Genomic DNA, 21,891 nt, shown 5'->3' on the forward strand with positions numbered 1-21,891 from the left:
TTAACTGATGGAACAACTGATTTTCAAATTCTCCCCCTTGGTCATGGTGGATGCGGGACGGGAACCCAAACTTCAGGGCAAAATCATTGAAGATGAGATTTGCAGCAGTTTTACCTGACTTTGATGTGGTGGCGTAGGCTTGAGTGAAACGTGTAAAATGATCAACAATCACGAGGATGTACTCATATCCCCCTTTGCATCTGTCGAGATGAAGGAAGTCTATACATACCAGTTCAAATGGCTGTGTTGTCACAATGTTTGTCAGAGGAGCTCTTGTTGCATGGGCTGGCTTTTTCTGCTTGACACAGCTACAAGTTTTAGTCACATAGTGCTCGATGTCAGATTGCATATATGGCCAGAAGAAGCGGTCACGTACTAGTGATACAGTGCGGTCAGTACCTTGGTGTCCCATGTTATTGTGCAACTCTTCCATCACTTTACCTTTGTACTGCTCTGGTAGAACTAACTGCTTGCGGGCTGTAGTGATTCTGTACAGAATGCCATCACTATCTATTGTCAATTTGTCCCATTCTCTGAATAGGCATTTTGTCTTTGGACTGAATTTCTTTTGCTCTTTAACTGGCCGTTTGGAACCCGACAGTTTGAAATTGAGCACAGGACGGATGACTGGATCAGATTCTTGTGCTTCTCTAATCCCATCTTTTGGGATCGAGCTGGTTGTTGCAGTGGTTGTCTCACCTTCAGCTGATACTGACATAGATGCAGCTGAAAATGACCAAGGTACAACAGCCTCTTTCTGTACCTCAACTGCTTGTATCGTGGCGGCGATGGTGTCTGGTGGAAGCTCCTCAGAACATTCTCTCATCAGTGACTCTACATCCAGTGGCATCCTTGACAAAGCATCTGCATCACCGTTCTCTCTGCCTGGCCTGTACTTTATTGTAAAGTGGAAATCAGCCAAGTCTGCAACCCACCTGGAAGTGGTTGCGTTCAGTTTTGCAGTAGACAGAATGTAGCAGAGCTGGTTGTTATCGCTGTATACAGTGAAGGTCGGAGCATAGTACAAATAGTCATGGAACTTATCAGTGATTGCCCATTTTAGAGCTAGAAATTCTAGCTTGCTCGAGTGGTAGTGATAGTTCTTCTCAGCTGCTGTTAAAGTTCGAGAGCCATAAGCAATGACCCTAAGCTTCCCCTCTTGCTTTTGATAAAGAACTGCTCCCAAGCCTTGGTGTGACGCATCAGTGTGTACAACAAATGGCTGAGTGAAATCAGGGAAACCTAAAACTGGTGGGTGAAGCAAACACTCAATCAGCTGTTCAAGTGCCTGTTGATGCTGGTCAGTCCACAGGATTGGCTTGTTTGAGGGCACCACATGACTTACTTTCTTTGTTTTTGTTTTCCGTGGGTGGTCAGGTAATTTCTCTGAATCTGCTTTCAGGAGGTCATACAGGCAGCTGGCACTCCTAGAAAAGTCTTTGATGTACTGTCTGTAGTAAGTGAGTAAACCAAGCATTTTTCTGAGCTGGCCCACAGTCTCTGGTCTGATTTCTTTCAATGCTCTTACTGCTTCAAAATCGGCTGGGTCAACTCGGCTGCCCTCTGCAGACACTATTCTGCCCAAATAACGGACCTGGGGTTTAAAGAGATCACACTTACTTGGTTTGAGTTTAATGCCATACTCTCTGAGACGCTGCAAAACTTTTCGCACATCATTCACATGGCTGTTGAATGTTTTACTGAAGACTAGCGTGTCGTCCAGATAAGGAATGCAGATGTTATCCCAGAGCCCTTCCAAACACTCCTCCATACACCGCTGAAAAGCTGCAGGAGCGTTCATGAGGCCGAATGGCATACGTATCCACTCATAGAGTCCCCACGGTGTCACAAATGCTGTCAGTGGTCTGCTTTCTTCAGAGATGAACCCCTGGTGATACGCTTTCCCCTGATCTAAGAGGGAGAACCAGGAATTACCACCTAAACTGTCCATGATGTCTTGGACCCGAGGGATGGGCTGGCGGTCGGGATGTGTCTTTCTGTTCAGATCTCTGTAATCTATACACAACCGGAGGGTCCCGTCCTTCTTACGAACGCACACGACAGGTGAGGAATATGAAGAGTTTGACTTCCTAACCCAGCCCTGGACTATGAGGTCATAAATGTAACCCTTCATCTCCTGATACAGTGGCCTGGGCACTGACATGTATGTGCGCTTTACTGGTTCAGAGTCCTTTAGAGAAATAGTCATTTTCAATCGTTCAATGCAGCCAATGTCATTGTCTGATCTGGAGAAGGAGTGACACTCTTCTCTAAGCATTTGCCTAACAACCTCTCTCTGTTCTTCGGTTAGGTGAGTTAAATCTACTGGTGGATCCCACTGTTCAGTAGCAGTACATGGGGTTCGAACGCTGGTGTGATTCACTGTGGCTGAGGTGACAGTTTTTTCAAAGACTTGGGCAGGTAACACAGTCATAATGGTTTGTACTGTACCGATTATTGTGCGTCCTAGCAGGGCAATGTCGTGGTCAGTGGGGTTAGAGACATCAAGCAGGATAACTGGAAAAACACCTTTACTGACTCTGACTAGTGTGTCAAAGAACTCAAGGTCATCTGGCCACTGCGGGTTCAGGTCTGGCTGGAAAAGCATTGTCATGTCATCTTTGAAAGGCTGGGAAGCTACACGGCACTCAATCTGAATGCTACTGTGTTTTGGTACAGCAACCTTCTCTTTCTTGGTTTTCACTGCGTATTCATCTGTCTGTTCTGCGCTAACAGCCTGTATAAAAGCTCTCACCTTGTTTCTTTTGAGGCTTGGGAAAGCTGTTTTTACTGTACTGTATCGTTTAGTCTTTTCGGTCATTGTCAGGATGTGCTCGATAACATTGAAACCTATTTACATTAAAGCCAGCCCATGATGGGAAACCTATGATGGGATGAGATAGGTGACAGCCTTTCATTACCAGCACTGGGATGATCAGTTCCTTTGTTTGGTCAGTTTCAGAGGCTAGACGAAAAGTTGTTTCAATCCATCCCAGGTACGGCATTTCAGTCCCATTTGCTGCAGTCAACCTTAGATCATCAGGTGAGTCCAGGATTTCTGAAACATCTCTCAGCCTTGCGTTTGGGAGAGATTCCTCTTTCCATCGTTCATCAATGACCGATACCTGAGAGCCTGTGTCCCATAAAGCTTGGAGGTGGTGGCGATTCAGGTGACACTCAATAAGGCACTGTCTGCCGACTAGCGAGGTGACCTTACGGGGGTGGCAACCTTGAGCTAGGGATGGTAAGGAGTGGGCATTTTCCTCTGTGCAGGAAAACCTTTCACTGGTAGAGTCACTTTTCAGGTGAGTGCATTTTTTCTTATGTTTAGTCCAATGTTGGTTTTGACATACTTTGGAACAGTACAGTGTCTCTTTACATGATGAACATTGTTTCAGGTTCTCAAATGACTCTTCTCTGGCACAATTTGCACATTTCTGGGACTTTTTGGTAGCTACGGTTAACACTCGTCCCTCAGCGGTAACCCGTTTCCGTTTAAAGGGGCCGCCCTTGATGGTCTGGATCCCCGGATTTTACATCCAGCTTGAAAATTTACATTTGACATTTAAGTCATTTAGCAGACGCTCTTATCCAGAGCGACTTACAAATTGGTGCATTCACCTTATGACATCCAGTGGAACAGCCACTTTACAATAGTGCATCTAAATCTTTTAAGGGGGGGGGTGAGAAGGATTACTTTATCCTATCCTAGGTATTCCTTAAAGAGGTGGGGTTTCAGGTGTCTCCGGAAGGTGGTGATTGACTCCGCTGTCCTGGCGTCGTGAGGGAGTTTGTTCCACCATTGGGGGGCCAGAGCAGCGAACAGTTTTGACTGGGCTGAGCGGGAACTGTACTTCCTCAGTGGTAGGGAGGCGAGCAGGCCAGAGGTGGATGAACACAGTGCCCTTGTTTGGGTGTAGGGCCTGATCAGAGCCTGGAGGTACTGAGGTGCCGTTCCCCTCACAGCTCCGTAGGCAAGCACCATGGTCTTGTAGCGGATGCGAGCTTCAACTGGAAGCCAGTGGAGAGAGCGGAGGAGCGGGGTGACGTGAGAGAACTTGGGAAGGTTGAACACCAGACGGGCTGCGGCGTTCTGGATGAGTTGTAGGGGTTTAATGGCACAGGCAGGGAGCCCAGCCAACAGTGAGTGGTGAGAGCACGTGGTAAGGAGACGGAATCTCGCCACGCCACCTGGTAGGAGCGACCTGTCAGGTAGGACGCAATCCAAGCGTGGGCCGCGCCGGACATGCCCAACTCGGAGAGGGTGGAGAGGAGGATCTGATGGTTCACAGTATCGAAGGCAGCCGATAGGTCTAGAAGGATGAGAGCAGAGGAGAGAGAGTTAGCTTTAGCAGTGCGGAGCGCCTCCGTGATACAGAGAAGAGCAGTCTCAGTTGAATGACTAGTCTTGAAACCTGACTGATTTGGATCAAGAAGGTCATTCTGAGAGAGATAGCGGGAGAGCTGGCCAAGGACGGCACGTTCAAGAGTTTTGGAGAGAAAAGAAAGAAGGGATACTGGTCTGTAGTTGTTGACATCGGAGGGATCGAGTGTAGGTTTTTTCAGAAGGGGTGCAACTCTCGCTCTCTTGAAGACGGAAGGGACGTAGCCAGCGGTCAGGGATGAGTTGATGAGCGAGGTGAGGTAAGGGAGAAGGTCTCCGGAAATGGTCTGGAGAAGAGAGGAGGGGATAGGGTCAAGCGGGCAGGTTGTTGGGCGGCCGGCCGTCACAAGACGCGAGATTTCATCTGGAGAGAGAGGGGAGAAAGAGGTCAGAGCACAGGGTAGGGCAGTGTGAGCAGAACCAGTGGTGTCGTTTGACTTAGCAAACGAGGATCGGATGTCGTCGACCTTCTTTTCAAAATGGTTGACGAAGTCATCTGCAGAGAGGGAGGAGGGGGGGGGGGGGGAGGAGGATTCAGGAGGGAGGAGAAGGTGGCAAAGAGCTTCCTAGGGTTAGAGGCAGATGCTTGGAATTTAGAGTGGTAGAAAGTGGCTTTAGCAGCAGAGACAGAAGAGGAAAATGTAGAGAGGAGGGAGTGAAAGGATGCCAGGTCCGCAGGGAGGCGAGTTTTCCTCCATTTCCGCTCGGCTGCCCGGAGCCCTGTTCTACACTCCCACATTGGAAGCAGTGTGTGCAGCGTGCATCTGTTCTGGCCTGCTGGCAGACAAAACACCTCCTTGGAGCTTGAGCAGAGTGGTTGGTATACCGGTTAGGTGCATATTGATGCTGTGCAGGGTCAAGTGCTTGGGACCGACTGTAGTTGCTGTAATACTGCTGCTGGGAAACAGGTGGCTGGGGGTCCCTATCTGGCCTCCTAACTGGGGGTGGGGCATAGGCACAAGGCTGTGACTGAAACATAGGCTGCTGTAATGTCTCCTTAATCTGAGCAATCTCTGCACTGAGACCTTTTAGAGAAGCTACACCTGTCTTAAGTTCAGCTAACTCTGTTAACAGTTCTGCGGGTATCGTAGCTTTGGCTTCCTTTACAGGACACTTTGCAGATGGCATATCCTCTAACTGGACTACACTTACAGTTGTAGCAGGCTGTGGGGCATTAAACCGCTTTTTGTTTCGTCTTTCTCTCTCATTAGCACAAGCAATGTTAAGCTTCTCTAGCAAAACCTCATCTGATGTTTCGCTCTCTAGCAGGAGAGGCTGCATGTCTATCCTGATACTGTCACTCTGGAGACCCGTAAGGACTGTGTGAAAACACATGCTCTGGACTAGAGCAGGGTCATACTTAAGCCCTGATTCTGACTCCTGGGATGCAAACAGTACTTTTTGCCTCAAATCTAAAACACGCACCAGGAAGCTTTGAGGGGTCTCCTTGCCATGCTGTGCTTCTGAAGCTAGCTGTTTGTAAAGCTCTGTTGCACTCTTCTCTTGGAAGTGGGAACGCAGGATACATCTAAGTGTGGGAAGAGTTAGCTGGGGTTTACCTTCCAAGTAGCTGCGTAGCTGTGAGCCTGGAGAAATAGCCCTGACTACTGCGTCTACTATTTCTACCTCAGGATATCCTCTGTTAAGTCCATTTTCAATCTGATGGGCAAGGCTGGAAAAAATCAGTTTTTCTTTTTGGCCCGGTTCACCTATCTGACCAGAAATTTTAAACTCTTTGCGCCAGTATGGGCTGGGCTGTGCATTGGGTGAGAGCGGCACGCTCCCCTGAAGATTGGCATGGTGTTGGGGCTGACGCAGAGAATCACTGACTTTGGCTGCAGTAATCTGCTCAGTTCCCGCCCCTTGTTGTGGGGTTACAGTTCTCAGTTCCTCTATTCTGTGATGTGTTCCGGCTGGTTCAATATCATGGTCAACTTGCCCTGTTTTGTTATCTATGCCACTGATCATCTCTGTCATTTCGTCTCTAAGTAGCAACAATTCCGACATGCCGCCATCTTCTAACTCTGCGACTTCCTCTCTTCCAAGGAACATCATAATGCGAGTCATTAATGATATGCGGGATTTATCTTTAACATCTGTCCTCTGTTCGCCTGATATTTCAAGGAAATCACATATGTCTAGTAATTTGTCTTTAGTCAGGGTGTGCAATTCTCCTACTACCTCTTCCTGTAGTTCTTCCAAGGCGCTTGTCATGTTGACAGAACAGGAGGAACTTTTACTGTGCAGGAGTTGACTCTGAATTAGACGGTCCTTACTGTCTCTGATGGTCGATCAATGGCCTCAGTTGACACGTACTTAACCACTAACTTCCAACTTCCCCCAAACAGCAACACTTTCCTCACTGCAGCCTGCCTGAGTTGTTATGTGGAGATTTAGTTTGCTCGGAATTCAGCTACCAGGATGTGGAAACTGGACATCTGAGCAGCTATCTCAGCGGAGCCTCCAAAAATGTTACGCCCCTGAAAACGGAAGAAATAATCACGAGAGTGATACGGTGTTGTATTCTCAAGTCAACATTTAGTTCAATCATTTCACAAAAGTAACACATTACATAACAGAAAACCCATTATACAAATAACACAGCAAAATATCTTATTAACAACACGCATGTTCATTCACAATCGACATAAAATGGCAGCTACTCTCAGTACGATGCTATCCTTCACTTCAACCGAGCAGGGCTAATATTACTCTCTTCAAACTTAACTCTAACTTCCTCAAGACGTTACTAAAACACACCTTAAACACTCTTGACATGTTCGCTAGTTATAACATTTAAATTACTATTTTTATCATCAATAAAGTACGTGAAAACAGGGGAGAAATAATCACGAGAGTGATACGGTGTTGTATTCTCAAGTCAACATTTAGTTCAATGAGAAAAGACCGCGAATTTCCCCAGGAATATGGGTGGAGACCAGAGCAATCGATCTCCGGCTCATAGATTAAGAGCATTTCGTAGATCACAGATTAACACTTTTAGGCACCACAAAATAAAGTAATCAATATAACGTTTACACATTACTCTCACGATTCGTACCCTTTGACAGATTTGAACTTTAACACAATTATATGAATGTTATCAATCTCTATCAACTAATACTGAATGCATCTTTTTAACCTTAGATGTTTTAAGATCCTCACATACTATGAACTTACTAATACTTTTCAATGTATAACAGGCTATGAATATGTCCTTTAACCTGTCACACTTTACCAACTCCAATCAACAGATGGCGATATGCGTATTTCATGCGCTGTTGCTAGTGTGACGTATATTCTAGTGGACGGGACGCTTCTTCAACGAGAACAACACGGCTAGTGATTCAACCAGCTAACTGTTAGGTATCTTGCTAGCCAACATACAACCGGAACATTTACGTTTTTTTAGACCGTTTCGGGGAGTTAAAAATATGTCGTATCCACTAGTTACCCCTTAATTTTCATGTCTACATTTTTATTAGTCAACTAGCTGTCTGGTTAAGTTAGCAGTAGCCTAGTCGCTAATGATATTTAGCTAACGCTAACAACCCTGACCATGAGCTCACTAACATACTCCCCCTCTGAAGAAGATGTCTGCCGGACAGAGAAAGAGAAGGAAGATGAGGCTGTAGAGGTTGAGGCTGTTACAGTGAAAGAAGAAGATGTTTTTGTGAAAGAGGAGGAGGATGTTACTGTGAAAGAAGAGGAGGAAGATAAAAATGACGATGCTGTGTTGGGCGTGAAAGAGGAAGAGGAGGAGATGACTATCACAGTGAAAGAAGAGGAAGACGTTTTTGAGGTGAAGGAGGGGGAGATTACTGTCACATTGGAGGAGGAAGAGGAGGAGGTTGGAGATCTGATTAACACCCGTGAGTACTATCTATCAGTGACATAAACTCTGCAGTTGTTGAACTAATGTGTGGTTTTAAAGGGGCATTCTACTGAAGTTCTACACTTAAATATGTTGTTCAGTACTGTAGTAATTGTCAAACTACACTGTAAGATGTGGGTAAGGTCCAGAGTAGGGCCATCACCAAAACGTCTATTAACACTGGATCAAATGCATCCAATGACATTGACTGAAATTAGGACTGTCTCTGACCAACAACAACAACATCTTGGTCGCCTGAAAGTCCAATTGATTGGTCGAAATGTGTATTTTTCCCATATATATACACCACCCTATGTGGTGGTATGTGAGCTTGTCCGATGCTTTAAACTTAGGGTTTGATGAATTAAGACAAATGCCTCAAAGAAGCCGCCTGAGATCTAGATAACCTGACCCAACTTTTCTGCTCCCTCTTTCCGCTGGCTTTCACAGATTCTGCCATTACTCTCCTAATGTTGCCAGTAATACACGAGGAGTTGGCAACTTTTCTCATGGAATGAGAAACGGCCATTTATTTATCTTACCATTTCTACCGATCTGCGTGCCAATTATGTTTTGTTTCATATGCACAGTTTCGTGGAACAGTTTCATTTAATTTATAATAATTGTGTTCATGTCTCTAAATCATTGGCATGTGGTTAATCAACATTCTATCCAAATCTAAATGAAAATAATCAACCTAAAAGTAACTAAAATATCCAACAAATAAAAACATTGCAGCCTCTGCAGGTAGAACAAATCCTGATTACTATTATTATTTTAAATCCTATAAATCACATTGGCTACACATGGCCTGTCTGCAACGAACTTGAAACATTGTTTAAACTATTAACCTGGGTCTGTCTGGAAGTTTGCTCTAGCAAGCTTGCAACATTGTATAAAAGATTCTGATTCTGAGCCCCTCAGAGTTTCCAGCGCCAGAGTTCCACAGCTGTAAAGCTATTTGCATAAGGGATAAGAAGCAGTGCTTGACTTGGACAGGAGCTCATCGGACCCGAGTACCGGCACCTACAATGTTCTACTGCTTGATCTCCTGTTCCTCACATAGAATATTAGCTGTAAAGTATAGTGGAGCTCCTGCACCTACATATAAACAGTACCGGCACCCAAAATGAGTACCAGGAACCTATTTCAGTTGATCTCCTGTTCCTCTCATAGAATATTAGCTGTAAAGTATAGTGGAGCTCCTGCACCTACATATAAACAGCACCAGCACCCAAAATGAGTACCAGGAACCTATTTCAGTTCAAGTCAAACACTGATAAGAAGTAATCAGGTCTATTTTATGACGTTTCCGCTGGATCAGAGCATTACATTTTTCCCTTTTCACGCTATGTGGTTATCGAAAGGGAAAGAGCTTGAAAGATTTTCTCAAATATATTGAGGAACTATTGTAATTCCCAATGGATGTAAAAACAGACTTTGTTTGAGGTGAAGAAAACATTACTTTGAGAAGCTCCACAGGTCATTCGTGGTGGTGAGTTAAGACCATCAGAAATATTATCAGATCCCCAAATTTATGTCTACATTTCCGCCCAAGCCAGGTAGTAAAGGTCGACTGATTACTCGGCATGGCCGATTTCAAGTTTTCATAACATCGGTAATCAGCCTTTTTGGATGCCGATTATGGCCGATTACATTGCAACCCACGAGGAAACTGCGTGGCAGGCTTGAACACCTGTTACGCGAGTGCAGCGTTAAAAGGACCTTATGGCTGCAAGGAGCCAAGGTAAATTGCTAGCTAGCATTAAACTTGTAAAAAAAACAATCTTCACATAATCACTAGTTTAACTACACATGGTTGATGATATTACTAGGTTAACTACACATGGTTGATGATATTACTAGGTTAACTACACATGGTTGATGATATTACTAGGTTAACTAGCTTGTCCTGCGTTGCATATAATCAATGCAGGGCCTGTTAATTTGTCATCGAATCACAGCCTACTTCAACTTCGCCAAATGGCTGATGATTTCACAAAGCACAATCGTCTCACCAATGTACCTAATCATAAACATCAATGCGTTTCTTAAAATGTATACACAGAAGTATATATATTTTTTAAAACCTGCATAGCTAGTTAAAATAAATTCATGTTAGCAGGCAATATTAACCAGGGAAATTGTGTCACTTCTCTTGCGTTCAATGCAAGCAGAGTCCGGGTATATGCAACAGTTTGGGCCGCCTGGCTCGTTGCGAACTGTGTGAAGACCGTAATTAATTTTCCACAATCTAATATAATTATTGCCTAATATTGAAGGTTGTGCAATGTAACAGCAATATTTAGACGCAGGGTTGCCACCCGTTTGATAAAATACGTAACGGTTCCGTATTTCACTGAAAGAATAAACGTTTAGTTTTCGAAATTATAGTTTCCTGATTTGACCATATTAATGACCAAAGGCTCGTATTTCTACGTTGTTGTTTTTTATAATTAAGTCTATGATTTGATACAGCAGTCTAACTGAGCAGTGGTAGGCAGCAGCAGGCTCGTAAGCATTCTTTCAAACAGCACTTTACTGCGTTTGCCAGCAGCTCTTAGCAATGCTTGAAGCACAGCGCTGTTTATGACTTCAATCCCATCAACTCCCGAGATTAGGCTGGAAATACTATAGTGCCTATAAGAACATCTAATAGTCAAAGGTATATGAAATACAAATGGTATAGAGAGAAATAGTCGACGCGTCATAATTCCTATAATAACTACAACTTAAAACTTCTTAACTGGGAATATTGAAGAACTGGGAATATTGAACCACCCAGCTTTCATATGTTCTCATGTTCTGAGCAAGGAACTTAAACGTTAGCTTTTTTTACATGGCACATATTGCACTTTTACTTTATTCTCCAACACTGTGTTTTTGCATTATTTAAACCAAATTGAACATGTTTCATTATTTATTTGAGACTAAATAGATTTGATTTATGTATTATATTAAGTTAAAAATAAGTGTTCATTAAGCATTGTTGTAATTGTCATTATTATATATGTATGTATGTATGTATGTATATGTATGTATGTATATATGTGTATGTATATGTATGTATATATGTGTGTATATATATATATATATATGTGTGTATTATATTGGTATATATATATATATATGCCAAAAAAAGCCGATACCGAATGTTTGTAGGATAAAAAAAAAACGATACCGATTAATCGACCGATTTTTAAAATATTTTTTTATATATATGGTGTTGAAAAATCATAATCAGTCGACCTCTACCAGGTAGCCTATAGGCCTACTTTTATGCATGCGCGTCCTTACTCAACATTGACAGGAACGCTCCAAACAAAAGTCAATGACTAAATTGCCAAAACTCATAAATGAAATGAAATAAACCAAAACTTGTTTCTCACAAGTGTTTCATAGGTTGTGCACTCTGCAAACAATGTATCCACTCTGCAACAATGTGTCCACTCTGCGACAATGTATCCACTCTGCAACAATGTATCCACTCTGCAACAATGTATCCACTCTGCAACAATGTATCCACTCTGCGACAATGTATCCACTCTGCGACAATGTGTCCACTCTGCGACAATGTATCCACTCTGCAACAATGTATCCACTCTGCGACAATGTATCCACTCTGCGACAATGTGTCCACTCTGCGACAATGTATCCACTCTGCGACAATGTGTCCACTCTGCGACAATGTGTCCACTCTGCGACAATGTATCCACTCTGCGACAATGTATCCACTCTGCAACAATGATAACGGGAAGACTGGAATAATAATATTGGTTACTGTAACCAAAGTAACACATTTTGTAGATTAGAAATGATAGGAATTAACAGTAGATGTTCTACTGGTCGTACTTGTAATGGGGAATTGATAGACACTAAAACTCAAACTATTCACAGAATGAAGTTATGAAACAATGTGCACAAATTGGCAGGAGAGAGTGCGTTCTGGAGAGAGAAGTGCATTGTGCGTCTGGGCTGCATGGTCAATCCGACGTCTGTATTGGTCTCAGCAGAACTCAGGGCATTCATACGTCTGTATTGGCCATGCAGTGTTTTACGGTGATACGGTCTCAGCAGAACTCAGGGCATTCATACGTCTGTATTGGTCTCAGCAGAACTCGGGGCATTCATACGTCTGTATTGGCCATGCAGTGTTTTACGGTGATACGGCCTCAGCAGAACTCAGGTCATTCATACGTCTGTATTGGCCATGCAGTGTTTTACGGTGATACGGTCTCAGCAGAACTCAGGGCATTCATACGTCTGTATTGACCATGAAGCGTTTTACCGTGATACGGTCTCAGCAGAACTCAGGGCATTCATACGTCTGTATTGGTCTCAGCAGAACTCAGGGCATTCATACGTCTGTATTGGCCATGCAGTGTTTTACGGTGATACGGCCTCAGCAGAACTCAGGGCATTCATATGTCTGTATTGGCCATGCAGTGTTTTACGGTGATACGGCCTCAGCAGAACTCAGGGCATTCATACTCCTTCACTTCGCGGAGCAGTGCTGAGCTTTTGTGAAGGAAGTCAAATCAAATTTATTTATATAGCCCTTCGTACATCAGCTGATATCTCAAAGTGCTGTACAGAAACCCAGCCTAAAACCCCAAACAGCAAGCAATGCAGGTGTAGAAGCACGGTGGCTAGGAAAAACTCCCTAGAAAGGCCAGAACCTAGGAAGAAACCTAGAGAGGAACCAGGCTATGTGGGGTGGCCAGTCCTCTTCTGGCTGTGCCGGGTGGAGATTATAACAGAACATGGCCAAGATGTTCAAATGTTCATAAATGACCAGCATGGTCGAATAATAATAAGGCAGAACAGTTGAAACTGGAGCAGCAGCACGGTCAGGTGGACTGGGGACAGCAAGGAGTCATCATGTCAGGTAGTCCTGGGGCATGGTCCTTAGGGCTCAGGTCCTCCGAGAGAGAGAAAGAAAGGGAGAATTAGAGAGAGCATATGTGGGGTGGCCAGCCCTCTTCTGGCTGTGCCGGGTGGAGATTATAACAGAACATGGCCAAGATGTTCAAATGTTCATAAATGACCAGCATGGTCGAATAATAATAAGGCAGAACAGTTGAAACTGGAGCAGCAGCACGGCCAGGTGGACTGGGGACAGCAAGGAGTCATCAAGTCAGGTAGTCCTGGGGCATGGTCCTAGGGCTCAGGTCCTCCGAGAGAGAGAGAAAGAGAGAATTAGAGAACGCACACTTAGATTCACACAGGACACCGAATAGGACAGGAGAGGTACTCCAGATATAACAAACTGACCCTAGCCCCCCGACACATAAACTACTGCAGCATAAATACTGGAGGCTGAGACAGGAGGGGTCAGGAGACACTGTGGCCCCATCCGAGGACACCCCCGGACAGGGCCAAACAGGAAGGATATAACCCCACCCACTCTGCCAAAGCACAGCCCCCACACCACTAGAGGGATATCTTCAACCACCAACTTACCATCCTGAGACAAGGCCGAGTATAGCCCACAAAGATCTCCGCCATGAGTGTGTGAGTGAGTGTGTGAGCCATGAGTGTGAAGTGAGTTTGTGTTTATACAGGATGTGCCGCCCCCACCTACCGTCAACCAATCATGTCAATGTAGAGCTATACAGAGCCATGGCGATGCGGTACAGAGTTCGATTTGGCCTCCGGAGGCTCCATAATTGCGTCACACCCTCCATATGGAGCCACCAACCACATTTTCGGATCAAGCATAACATTTGCTTTTAGTCTAGGCCTCCGCAATGGATTAGTTCATTGAGATGGGCGCAAATATATACATGTGTGTTACTGCTTGACTAAAACCATCTCGGTCAACAAACAGCCTAATGACCAAACAATTGACCAGTCAAATAATTGGGGTCAGCCCTAACTGAAATACTGTGTAGTCCTCATTATCTATTATTATAGAGCTCTGCTCAGCCTGTAAACATGACATTATCTAGTATTATAGAGCTCTGCTCAGCCTAAAGACATGACATTATCTATTATTATAGAGCTCTGCTCAGCCTAAAGACATGACATTATCTATTATTATAGACCTCTGCTCAGCCTGTATACCTGACATTATTATAGAGCTCTGTTCAGCCTGTAAACATGACATCATCAATTATTATAGAGCTCTGCTCAGCCTGTAAACATGACATCATCAATTATTATAGAGCTCTGCTCAGCCTGTAAACATGACATCATCAATTATTTTAGAGCTCTGCTCAGCCTAAAGACATGACATTATCTATTATTATAGAGCTCTGCTCAGCCTGTAAACATGACATCGTCAATTATTATAGAGCTCTGCTCAGCCTAAAGACATGACATTATCTATTATTATAGACCTCTGATCAGCCTAAAGACATGACATTATCTATTATTATAGAGCTCTGCTCAAATCAAATCAAATTTAGCTCATTCTATAAACATGACATTATCTATTATTATAGAGCTATGGACAGCCTGTAAACATGACTTTATCTATTATTATAGAGCTCTGGACAGCCTGTATACCTGACATTCCACGAGAGCCAGATTACAGCAGTCTGCTCAACCTCTGTAGATCCTCTCAAGCTCTGTCAAGGTTAGATGGGGAGTGTCGCTGCACAGCTACTTTCAGGTCTCTCCAGAGATGTTCAATCGGGTTCAAGTCCGGGCTCCGGCTGGGCCACTCAAGGTCATCCAGAGACTTGTCCCGAAGCCACTTCTGCGTTGTCTTGGCTGTGTGCTTTAGGGTCGTTGTCCTGTTGGAAGGTGAAAGAGTCTGAGATCCTTATCAAGGATCTCGCTCTGTAATTTTCTCTGCTCATCTTTCCCTCTCCTGACTAGTCTCCCTGTCCCTGCCGCTGAACAACATCGCCACAGCATGGTGGCGCCACCACTGTGCTTCACACTAGGAATTGTTGTGGACATTCTTATATAGGACTCTAGAAGTCAATCTTAAATGAATAACTCTTTATTGTCAGTGAGCTGGAGAGGTCACAGTCAAACGTAGATATGTAAATACCCGGTCTGAAGTGAGCTGTGAACGGGCCTTCCTTACATAGAGCCTTGTACTGATATCTAAACCTACATAAACATGATTCACTGGATCGGTTCACACGTGTGACTGGCTCCGTCTCTATCTTAACTTAAAGAACATATTCTGGGTGTTCTGACAGATGTTCCTCCGGAGGGGTCCCTCCCCCACATCTCTTGACCAGACACAGACAGGAACCAAGGATTGTTTATGACACCATATTCTGGGTGTTCTGACAGATGCCCCTCCCCCTCATCTCTTGACCAGACACAGACAGGAACCAAGGATTGTTTATGACACCATATTCTGGGTGTTCTGACAGATGCCCCTCCCCCTCATCTCTTGACCAGACACAGACAGGAACCAAGGATTGTTTATGACACCATATTCTGGGCGTTCTGACAGATGCCCCTCCCCCTCATCTCTTGACCAGACACAGACAGGAACCAAGGATTGTTTATGACACCATATTCTGGGTGTTCTGACAGATGCCCCTCATCTCTTGACCAGACACAGACAGGAACCAAGGATTGTTTATGACACCATATTCTGGGCGTTCTGACAGATGCCCCTCCCCCTCATCTCTTGACCAGACACAGACAGGAACCAAGGATTGTTTATGACACCATATTCTGGGTGTTCTGACAGATGCCCCTCGCCCTCATCTCTTGACCAGACACAGAGAGGAACCAAGGATTGTTTATGACACCATATTCTGGGCGTTCTGACAGATGCCCCTCCCCCTCATCTCTTGACCAGACACAGACAGGAACCAAGGATTGTTTATGACACCATATTCTGGGTGTTCTGACAGATGCCCCTCCCCCTCATCTCTTGACCAGACACAGAGAGGAACCAAGGATTGTTTATGACACCATATTCTGGGCGTTCTGACAGATGCCCCTCCCCCTCATCTCTTGACCAGACACAGACAGGAACCAAGGATTGTTTATGACACCAAAGATAAGATGCACAAAGTACATTTAATCCGTTTTACATTCCGTTCTTTTATCATTTGTGTGATAACAATAATTACATGTTAAAGTAAGCACAAATCGCCTTACAGCATGTTAATAACACCATTAAGAAAACAAAACAAAAACACACTGCAGCCCACTGGGCAATCTGGGATCCCCAATTTCCAAGCAGGGATTCAAACCAAGTTGCAAAGCGTCCAGTCTGGTTTTGGATAATTATTTTTTAGCAACAGTGGCAATGAATTCTGCAAGATCAGTCACATTAGAAGAGTGATCTGGGACAAAAGTACAACATTCATCACCAATGATTGCATATGTACCCCCTTGACCTGCCAAAATATAGTCAATGACCTCTCTGTTTTGAAGAGCTAACTTATGCAATTCTTTCATTTCCCCATTTAATTCTTCCTGGGTATTTCGAGTAACATTGCCAATTTTCTCTCTGTGTGTTTAGAGATGTATCAAATTTGATTTAACGCATATGAAACTCCATACCCAGGGAAAAAAACACCCTGTTAAGGCCAGAGTATTTTGGTCTGCCCTTCCCTCAGGAGGGTGGCACAGTGTTACAACTTTGCAGAAGAGTCATTTCAGTCTCTCTGCAGTCTTCCTGTGCACATCTTTGTTTAATAAAACGATACAGAAGTTGTTCAGCTAATCGCTTGCATCCATCACAGCCTGAAGGAAGGGAGGAGCAGTTCCCTCCCCTTACTGCTCCGTAACCAAGCACCAGGGTCTTGAAGATGATCCATTTTATTGAGGGGATCTAGTCTAGATTAAACCTTGTAGAAAGACAGTTGTATCATGTAGAGGTTTCATTTAGATCTCTCTGTTTAACCAAATACTCTGTTTGTCTTCAGCAGGTGAAAGACCAGACTCTCACAACAGGAAGAGTCCTTCAGACCCAGAGAAGACCAAACCCTCAAAACCACACCACTGCTCCCAGTGTGGAAAGAGTTTTACCTGGTTAGGGAATCTGAAATCACATAAGCGCACACACACAGGAGATAAGCCTTTCAACTGCTCCCAGTGCGGAAAAAGTTTTACGCAGTTAGGGAACTTGAAATCACATGAGATGACACACACAGGAGAGAAACCTTTCCACTGCTCCCAGTGTGGAAAGGGGTTTAGACACGCAGGGAACCTGAAAGTGCATGAAAGACGACACACTGGAGAGAAGCCATATAAATGCTCACAGTGTGAAATAACATTTTCCTCATCCGGGGACCTGAGAAAACATGAGAGAACACACTCTATAAAGAGGCCTTTCCAATGCTCTCAGTGTGGAAAGAGTTTTACCCAGTTAGGGAATCTACAAAAGCATGAGAGAACGCACACAGGGAAGAAGCCCTACCATTGCTCAGACTGTGGAAAGAGATTTACCCAGATTGGGGACCTGAAATCACATGAGCTGACACACACAGGAGATAAGCCTTTCCATTGCTCCCAGTGTGGAAAACGTTTCCCCCGGTTAGGGAACTTGAAAATGCATGAGAGAATACACACAGGAGAGAAGCCTTTCCACTGCTTCCTGTGTGGAAAGAGTTTTACAGAGTTAGGGACACTGAAAAAGCATGAGAGGACACACACAGGTGAGAAGCCTTTCCAATGTTCCCAATGTGGAAAGAGTTTTACCCAGTTAGCGAACATGAAAAGGCATGAAGGAACACACACTGGAGAGAAGCCATATCAATGTTCCCAGTGTGAAAATACATTTTCCTCATCAGGGGACCTGAAAACACATGAGATTACACACTTAGTAGAGAGGCCTTTCCAATGTTCTCAGTGTGGAAAGAGTTTTACCCTGTTAGGGAATCTACAAACGCATGAAAGAACACACACAGGAGCGAAGCACTACTGCTGCTCAGACTGTGGAAAGAGTTTTACCTGGTTAGGGAATCTGAAGTCACATGAGCGCACACACACAGGAGATAAACCTTTCCACTGCTCCCAGTGTGGAAAATGTTTTACCCAGTTAGGGAACCTGAAGACACATGAAATTACACACACAGGAGAGAAGCCTTTCCACTGCTCCCAGTGTGGAAAGGGGTTTAGACATGCAGGGAACCTGAAAGTGCATGAAAGAATACACACTGGAGAGAAGCCATATCAATGCTCCCAGTGTGAAATGAGATTTTTCTCATCAGGGGACCTGAAAAAACATGAGAGAACACACTCGGTAGATAGGCCTTTCCAATGCTCCCATTGTGGAAAGAGTTTTACCCAGTTAAGGAATCTACAATCACATGAGAGAATGCACACAGGGGAGAAGCCCCACCACTGCTCAGACTGTGGAAAAAGATTTACCCAGATTGGGGACCTGAAATCACATGAGCTGACACACACAGGAGATAAGCCTTTCCAATGCTCCCAGTGTGGAAAAAGTTTTCCCCGGTTAGGGAACTTGAAAATGCATGAGAGAATACACACAGGAGAGAAGCCTTTCCACTGCTTCCTGTGCGGGAAGAGTTTTACAGAGTTAGGGACACTGAAAAAGCATGAGAGGACACACACAGGAGAGAAGCCTTTCCAATGCTCCCAATGTGAAAAGAGTTTTACCCAGTTAGCGAACATGAAAAGGCATGAAGGAACACACACTGGAGAGAAGCCATATCAATGCCCCCAGTGTGAAAATACATATTCCTTATTAGGGGACCTGAAAGCACATGAGAGAACACACTTAGTAGAAAGGCCTTCCCAATGCTCTCAGTGTGGAAAACGTTTTCCCCGGTTAGGGAACTTGAAAATGCATGAAAGAATGCACACAGGAGAGAAGCCTTTCCAATGCTCCCATTGTGGAATTTTTTTTGCCCGATCAGGGACATTGAAAATGCATGAGAGATTACACACAGGAGAGAAGCCTTTCCAATGCCCCCTGTGTGGAAAGAGTTTTACAGAGTTAGGGACACTGAAAAAGCATGAGAGGACACACACAGGAGATAAGCCTTTCCAATGCTCCCAATGTGGAAAGAGTTTTACCCAGTTAGCGAACATGAAAAGGCATGAAGGGACACACACAGGATAGAAGCCTTTCCAATGTTCTCATTGTGGAAAGACATTTTCCCGGTCAGAGGACCTGAAATCACATGAGAGAATAGCGAGGCTGTGGTTCTGACTTTTTCTGATATTGTTCTGATATTTTTGACTAATAAATTGTGTTTTGGTTTATGCAACATCAAATCATATTGTATGTATGAAAGCTTCCTCTAAAATAGTTTTTGTTTATTCTTCTCAAGTCATGATCACATCTAAAATCAGAATATATATTTTTGTATGTGTATTTTGATTATGAATTTTGATTGATTTGAATACAAGTCTAGTGTTGGATATTGGTATTTCAACATAGATTCATAGAATGTGCGTTTATTGATTCTAACCTTGAAACCTCTTGAATTTGATATGATTTGGATATTACTAAAGAAATTTGATTGGATATATTTTTGGGATGTTGCTAATTGAATTTGATTGGATATATTTTTGGGATGTTGCTAATTGAATTTGATTGGATATATTTTTGGGATGTTGCTAATTGAATTTGATTGGATACGTGATTTGGATATTGCAAAATGTAAGTGATTAAATTACAGTGCCTTCGAAAAGTATTCAGACCATTTGACATTTTGTTATGTTACAGCCTTCAGAAGTCAACACACAATTCCCCATAATGACAAAGCAAAAACTGGGTTTTGGAATTTGTAGTAATTTTATTAAAAATAAAAAAACAAATACCTTTTTTACATAGGTATTCAGACCCTTTGCTATGAGACTTGAAATTGATGCTCAGATGCATCCTGTTTCCATTGATTATTCTTGAGATGTTTCTAGAACATGATTGGAGTCCACCTGTGGTAGATTCTATTGATTGGACATGATTTGGAAAGGCACACACCAATCTCTGTAAGGTCCCACAGTTGACAATGCATGTCAGAGTAAAAACCAAGCCATGAGGTCGAGGGAATTGTCCGTAGAGAGCTGAGACAGGATTGTGTCGAGGCACAGATCTGGGGAAAGGTACCAAAACATATCTACATCATTGAAGGTCCCCAAGAACACAGTGGCCTCCATCATTCTTCAATGGAAGAAGTTTGTAACCACCAAGACCCTTCCTAGAGCTGGCTGCCTGGCCAAGTTGAGAAATCGGGAGAAGGGCCTTGGTCAGGAAGGTGACCAAGAACCTGATGGTCACGCTGACAGAGCTCTATAGTTCCTCTGTGGAGATGCGAGAAACTTCTAGAAGGACAACCATCTCTGCAGAACTCCACCAATCAGACTATTATGGTAGAGTGGCCAGACGTAAGCCACTCCTCCGTAAAAGGCACATTAAATCCCTCATGGAGATTGCCTAAAGACTCTCAGACCATGAGAAACAATTTTCTCTGGTCTGATGAAACCAAGATTGAACTCTTTGGCCTGAATGCAAAGCATCACATTTGGAGGAAACCTGGCACCATCCGTACGGTGAAGTATGGTGTTGGCGGCATCATGCTGTAGGGATGATGTGAAGTATGGTGTTGGCGGCATCATGCTGTAGGGATGATGTGAAGTATGGTGTTGGCGGCATCATGCTGTAGGGATGATGTGAAGTATGGTGTTGGCGGCATCATGCTGTAGGGATGATGTGAAGTATGGTGTTGGCGGCATCATGCTGTAGGGATGATGTGAAGTATGGTGTTGGCGGCATCATGCTGTAGGGATGATTTTCAGCAGAAGGGAGTGATAGAGATACTCTAAATGATCGGCTATGAAAAGCCAACTGACATTTACTCCTGAGGTGCTGACCTGTTGCACCTCGACAACCACTATTATTTGACCCTGCTGGTCATCTATGAACATTTGAACATCTTGGCCATGTTCTGTTATAATCTCCACCCGGCACAGCCAGAAGAGGACTGGCACCCCTCATAGCCTGGTTCCTCTCTAGGTTTCTTCCTAGGTTCTGGCCTTTCTAGGGAGTTTTTCCTAGCCACCGTGCTTCTACACCTGCACTGCATGCTGTTTGGGGTTTTAGGCTGGGTTTCTGTACAGCACTTTGCGATATCAGCTGATGTAAGAAGGGCTTTATAAATATATTTGATTTGGTTTGAGACTAGTCAGGATTGAGGTAAAGATGAACAGAGAAAAGTACAGAAAGATCCTTGATGAAAACCTGCTCCAGAGCGCTCAGGACCTCGGACTTGGGTGAAGATTCACCGTCAAACAGGACAACGACCCTAAGCACACAGCAAAGACAATGCAGGAGTGGCTTCGGGACAAGTCTCTGAATGTCTTTGAGTGGCCCCGCCAGAGCCCGGACTTGAACCCGTTCGAACATCTCTGGAGAGACCTGAAAATAGCTGAATGGTGACGCTCCCCATCCAACCTGACAGAGAAGATCTGCAGAAAAGAATGGGAGAGACTCCCCAAATACAGGTGTGACAAGCTTGTAGCATTATACCCAAGAAGACTCGAGGCTATAAACGCTGCCAAAGGTGCTTCACAACAAAGTACTGAGTAAAGGGTCTGAATACTTATGTAAATGTGATATTTCAGTTTTTTTATTTGATAAATGAGCAAAAAATAATCTAAACATTTTTACTTTGTCATTATGTGTGTAGATTGTTGAGGGGAAAAAATATTTAAATAAATGTTAGAATAGGGCTGT

General features: G+C 44.0%; 1 protein-coding gene and 1 long non-coding RNA gene across 2 annotated transcripts; one reads left to right on the top strand and one right to left on the bottom strand.

Annotated features, from left to right (window-relative positions):
• Positions 1-2,252: 2,252 nt before the first annotated feature.
• LOC135567640 (uncharacterized) lies at positions 2,253-3,497 on the bottom strand. Its single transcript, XR_010462380.1, has 2 exons — positions 2,885-3,497; positions 2,253-2,850 (listed from the first exon to the last, which is right to left on the bottom strand). It is a non-coding gene; the product is annotated as an uncharacterized LOC135567640 (long non-coding RNA).
• Positions 3,498-7,712: 4,215 nt separating this feature from the next.
• LOC115128145 (oocyte zinc finger protein XlCOF6-like) lies at positions 7,713-19,852 on the top strand. Its single transcript, XM_065014943.1, has 2 exons — positions 7,713-8,256; positions 17,111-19,852. The coding sequence occupies exons 1-2, from the start codon at positions 7,944-7,946 to the stop codon at positions 19,273-19,275; spliced, it is 2,478 nt and encodes an 825-aa protein (XP_064871015.1). The 5' UTR covers positions 7,713-7,943; the 3' UTR covers positions 19,276-19,852.
• Positions 19,853-21,891: the final 2,039 nt, after the last annotated feature.

The sequence above is a fragment of the Oncorhynchus nerka genome, unplaced genomic scaffold (genome assembly GCF_034236695.1).
Source record: "Oncorhynchus nerka isolate Pitt River unplaced genomic scaffold, Oner_Uvic_2.0 unplaced_scaffold_1898, whole genome shotgun sequence".
In the NCBI taxonomy this organism is placed as follows: Eukaryota; Metazoa; Chordata; class Actinopteri; order Salmoniformes; family Salmonidae; genus Oncorhynchus; species Oncorhynchus nerka.

Excerpts from the sequence above, each read along its gene's own strand:
- LOC115128145 (XM_065014943.1), top strand. The coding sequence starts at position 7,944 with ATGAGCTCACTAACATACTCCCCCTCTGAAGAAGATGTCTGCCGGACA. Across the intron at positions 8,257-17,110 it reads TGGAGATCTGATTAACACCC|CAGGTGAAAGACCAGACTCT; the intron begins GTGAGTACTATC and ends GTTTGTCTTCAG.